At 47.0% G+C, this 4,896-nt stretch overlaps 1 protein-coding gene across 1 annotated transcript; it reads left to right on the top strand.

Annotated features, from left to right (window-relative positions):
- Window positions 1–248: 248 nt before the first annotated feature.
- Window positions 249–4,691, top strand: dact2 (dishevelled-binding antagonist of beta-catenin 2). The gene is made up of 4 exons (XM_026191129.1): window positions 249–613; window positions 1,867–1,999; window positions 2,097–2,390; window positions 2,487–4,691. Exons 1-4 carry the CDS (start codon window positions 341–343, stop codon window positions 4,373–4,375), a joined length of 2,589 nt encoding a protein of 862 aa, XP_026046914.1. The 5' UTR covers window positions 249–340; the 3' UTR covers window positions 4,376–4,691.
- Window positions 4,692–4,896: the final 205 nt, after the last annotated feature.

The raw sequence follows: 4,896 nt of genomic DNA, 5'->3' as shown, positions 1-4,896 counted from the left end.
AATAGCAACAAAAGAATGATGGAAATCGCATAATAAAGTGTCTGCGGTATCTTGTGGTAATACGCAGATGAACTTTGCGCATGCCTGGGCAGCTTCAGTCAACGAGGACTTGAATGGGGAGGATTGGAACCAGATGTTTATTGGGACCGACGTGCCAGCCAATAAGGAGGAGGACCGTTTTGTCTGTGGGAGGAGCTTAGTCTCTATTCTCTACTCAAAATTTATTCTAACAGGTAGTTTAAAATCCAAACAGCACAACAAGAGCCGGGGGAGAAGGGAAGCGGTTATCCTTAACGACATTGTGTTTCTGGATGTTCCCGGGCGGCGCTGATCATTCAGCATGCTGAGCAGGAAGGGCTCTTGTATGGGGATGTTGAGCGCAGCAGCCGTAGTGGACCGCAGCAGGGTCGGAGAGAGGCTGCAGGCTGCTCTGGCAGGGCTGCACGAGCTGCAGCTTCTCCGGGACAGACAGAGCGATATGGTGAACTGGGCGCTGAGAGTCGACCAAGAAGAACCGGTCACTTCGGTCAATGCAGACTCAGAAGGTGCGCGGCTCATGGGGGCCGAGGAGCAGCGACTGGAGGCGACCCTGACAGCCCTGAAGCAACAGCTGGTAAGATATCATTTCATTAAAAATCTATAAAGAATAAAAACAACAGAATCTTTTGTGATACTATGCTTATGCACAGCTTGATGCTGTCATGATATTTTATTGCAGTTTTCATTAAATATTAGAGAGCTTCACTGTGCTCACATTTATTTATTTATTATTTATTTTTAATAAACAGTTTATTTGTATAGAAGGGGTTTCCGTCAGCTGATGCTCATGTGCAGTCCGCCTTCAATTATTACCAGACACACTTTTATGTCCTCAGCTGGGGGTAGGAAGTAGGATGGGTGTCATAAATCAAGGTTCACTGCAGGACCCGAGGACTTTTTAGCTGTGTGTGCGCGCGCACTTGGTGCACGAGGACCGCAGGGGGTCAAACCTCAATCATTAACCACTAATGCTGGGAAATTAAAAAAAAAAATGGAACTTTTGCTGTGGATAAGAATCAAGGGAGTCTTGTTCATCAGAGGAGTTGTGGAGACAGAGAGCTCTGTGGAGTTTTCCATGACAAGCTTTTTCCATGCAGGCTGCTGTTATAAGCATTTTAAAGGAAGTGCAAGGGATTAGGGTGCTATACTTGACATGCAGCACTGGTCAAATGCATCAGACAGCATAAGGTTTAAATTGCGTTTTGCAATCATGCTGATAACCACTGGGAGTTTTCCAAGAATGGTCTCAGTTTAAATAGAAACCAGATGATCTAACGTGATCTTCCAAGAGAATGTAGCATTCATAAAATAGTGTGTTTGCAGGCACTGACTCCAGAGATTTCACTTTAAGAACCACTGTAACAGTAAATACCCCACTCAAGCTGCAAAGTAAGCAGTGCTTCGCCCCAACCCCCAAGCTTTCCTCCTGTAGTAGTTTACACAATGGCCAGCCCCTCGCTGTGGGGGAGAAATGAGTTATCCACCACTGCTTCTTCCATGCTCCCCCATGTCCTGCTGGGGTTAATCATCAGCCACAGCTGAGTCGCTTTTGTTTTTCTGATGGTTCTACATTAGAGCTTCTTTTATCTAAACAACAGACCTAATCTTAATGGAATTACAGCATTACTGACATAGACTTTGACTTTTAAGACCAATTTTCCTGTTCAGAGACTGGCACAAAGAAACTCTGAGTGAAATCCTTGTTTGCATGGGAAGCTTTACTGTGTAGCTTAGAAATCTTCTACCTTTCTAAGGAAATCTTTTTAGAGACGGTCTTTGTTCTAGGGTGTACCACTCACACTTTTGTATGTGTTGCCTGTTTTTCAGTCTCGTCTTCGAAAGCAGGATGTGGGCCTGAAGACTCACTTGCAGCAGCTGGACCAGCAGATCAGTGAGCTGAAGCTGGATGTGAGCAAGGCCTCCACGGAGCAGCTGGAGAGTGACAGCAGGCCAAGTTCGGGTGTGGTGGCACACTATATTAAAGCATACACCCAACCTACTACACATACTCTTAAATACTGAGAAGATCCTCATTGAATTGTTCGTTTTCTTTCAAGGTTTCTATGAGCTCAGTGATGGCGGCTCTTGCTCCCTGTCAAACTCGTGCAATTCAGTGTACAGCGAGAGCCTGTCATCTTCACAAACAAGCCTTCTCCTCGCTCCCATCAGCCCTTCTAATTGTCACGTTAGCCCTCCACCACCACAAGTTGATGTATGCCGCCGACGTTCTGCTGATGAGAGCACTACCCAGCCTAACCCTCCGCGGGGTTCAGGCCTTCATCTGGGCAGCAGCAGGATCCGAGCAAGCGCTACAGGCTCCGAACAGGCGCGGCCAAGACCTGTGTCAACTGGTAACGACATCTCTTAATTTTTTATTAAGACAGTCTTTCTTCTTGTAAAAGGAGCCTGAGCTTTGGAAAGTTAATGTCTGTTTTTGTTTCCATCAGGTGATCTTGACAGAATGCTGGCTCAAGTTCCAGGCTACTACAAGTCTGCGGATGCAAAGAAACCCCCAATGTGTCCAAATCTTAAGACCTCCACAGGGGACCCGAAGTTTCAGCGCAATCTGGAGTCCCGCATTGGGACTGAAAAGTACCACTATCCCAGCCCCCTGCACGCGGTGGCTCTCCAGAGTCCCATCTTTTCCAATGGGGGTGAAGCAAGCATGTATGGACTACTAGAGGGTCAAGGACCCCCAGGAAACAATTACAACACCCTAGAAAAGCCCTATGAGACAAAGACACTGACACATTACATTGACAACCTTCTCCAGCGCAGTCTGAGCAAAATCCAGAGTGATGCAGGAAGTCGAACTCTGGAGAAACACAGTGACTATTGCAGGAAACCCATTGAAGATAAAAGTGTTTTTTCTGAAGTGGCTCAGAAAGAGGTGCTTATGCTGCAGCCTCCTCCAACTAAGATGACAAACATCATTCCATTAGACTTCACAGAGAAGAGACACTGCATGGCATACTCCAGCCAAGAGCTGGTCAGTATTGCAGACCATAAGCAGTCGGTGAGAGGCCCACAGGTGCCACAGCAGTACTCCTATCCTGCTGCCATAAAGGAGTACAGCTCTGATGAGGTCACCTATTCATCGCTGAAGAGAAATGATAAACCACAAGAAAGGTATGGCAGTGTAGCAAAGAGCCTTTCTGACAAACGATGTGGAGAAAATCCAGAGCCAAGGCCGCAAGATAGGAAGGATCACAGGCAAAGACCGGTGATGACCCATAGCTCTAGTGCAGAGGAAAGTCAAGGCTTTGAGGTTCATAGCAGTCACACAGCTTCACCTGAGTTTGTCCATGCCAAATTTGTGCCTGCAGGATCTCAGAAGGTCAAAGTTAGGCAGGCAGATCGTAAAAGCAAGGCTTTGAAACTGAAAAGGAAAACCAACGAGAAGCCTCGAGCTGCGAGGCACCAAAACTTTGACTCCTTCTGTGAGAGGACCAGAGAGATGAGCACTGGAAGAAAGGGAGACCACAGAAGATCGGGAAAGGGGAAAGCGACCCAGAAAAATCCCACCTGTCAAACAGAGGGATACAGACAGGGTTCAGGCTCAGACTCCAGCCTCTACAGTCCTGGACTCATGTCTGCCCACAAGACCCACCCAAAGTCGCATCCCAGCCATGTGGTTACAAAGTCCAGCAAAAGCCCCAGACTGCAGTCTCTGGAGTATGAGCAGCCTGTAGAGCAGAGGAAGAAGAGGCAGATGACTGCCAAATGGCCTTCTGATGCGGACATGTTCCTGGCTTCGTGTGGTCAGCGTCTGAGGTCAAAAGAGCCCCACGCTCTGGCACCAGGGAGCATGCAGATGGTCTGGAGTATGAGTGCCAAGCCAGGCCAGTGGATACGACCTGCACTCCCCTTCCAGTCCTCCGTGTCTTCTAGCTCTTTTCTCCACAGTCTTAATGCCAAATACCCTCCAGCACCCTTTCACGTTACCAGTCACTACCCCCCAAGGTGTGAGTCTGAGTATTCAGCTGAATGCGCCTCACTGTTTCACTCCACCATCGCTGAAAGCAGCGAGGGAGAGATGAGCGATAACACCACCAACCGCTTCGGAGATAGCGAGTCCAGCCAAAGCTTCCAATCCTTCTCAGACTCCGACAGCAGCCTGTCTCTGTACGAGGGAGAGCAGGCAGAAAGCCACGATGAGGAGGGAAGCATGGTATGGGCTGAGGCTGCGCTGGGACCCACCGCAGCTGGAAGGCCCCTCAAGCAGCTCCCACCCCGCCCCGAGCCCGCAGCCTGCCGCATCAAAGCTTCCAGAGCCCTGAAGAAGAAGATTCGTCGGTTCCAGCCAGCCTCCTTAAAGGTCATGACCCTGGTGTAGAAGAGTTTCCTCCAGGCACAATGAGAATTCCTGGGGAAAACACAGAGAGCTTTAGCCTCCCAGAACTGTTAAGATCTAATGCAGTCTATTGTAAGAAAACCCCTAATTCAAGTTGGATCGCATTTGTGCACTGAGTGTGTAATTACTATGACAAAAAACACAGAAAAAAAAACAACAATGTATGAATGAATCTGAAAGTGTAAAAAAATCACTGTATGTACTGCATGTATAAAAATGCAACCTTTACACTTAATTATTTTAAAATACATATTGCTATAATGGAATTTTCTCATAGCTTGCAGCTGCATTGAACAATTTCATTTCTCTGTCTTATAACTGTCTGTACATGAGAAATAAATCTTGTTTAGTTACCATTTTACTTTCACTTTGCTGATTGCTTATAGTTAATCATCTTATTTGAATAAACTGATATTTAATGTACACTGTGTCCTTTTTTCCTCATATATTCAGACAGCTAGATACTGTAGACATTTTTCAAATGAACCAGTGAGCAAAACAGT

Source organism: Astatotilapia calliptera, chromosome 13, assembly GCF_900246225.1.
Source record: "Astatotilapia calliptera chromosome 13, fAstCal1.2, whole genome shotgun sequence".
Classification (NCBI taxonomy): Eukaryota; Metazoa; Chordata; class Actinopteri; order Cichliformes; family Cichlidae; genus Astatotilapia; species Astatotilapia calliptera.
This window is presented reverse-complemented; position numbering and strand designations above follow the sequence as displayed.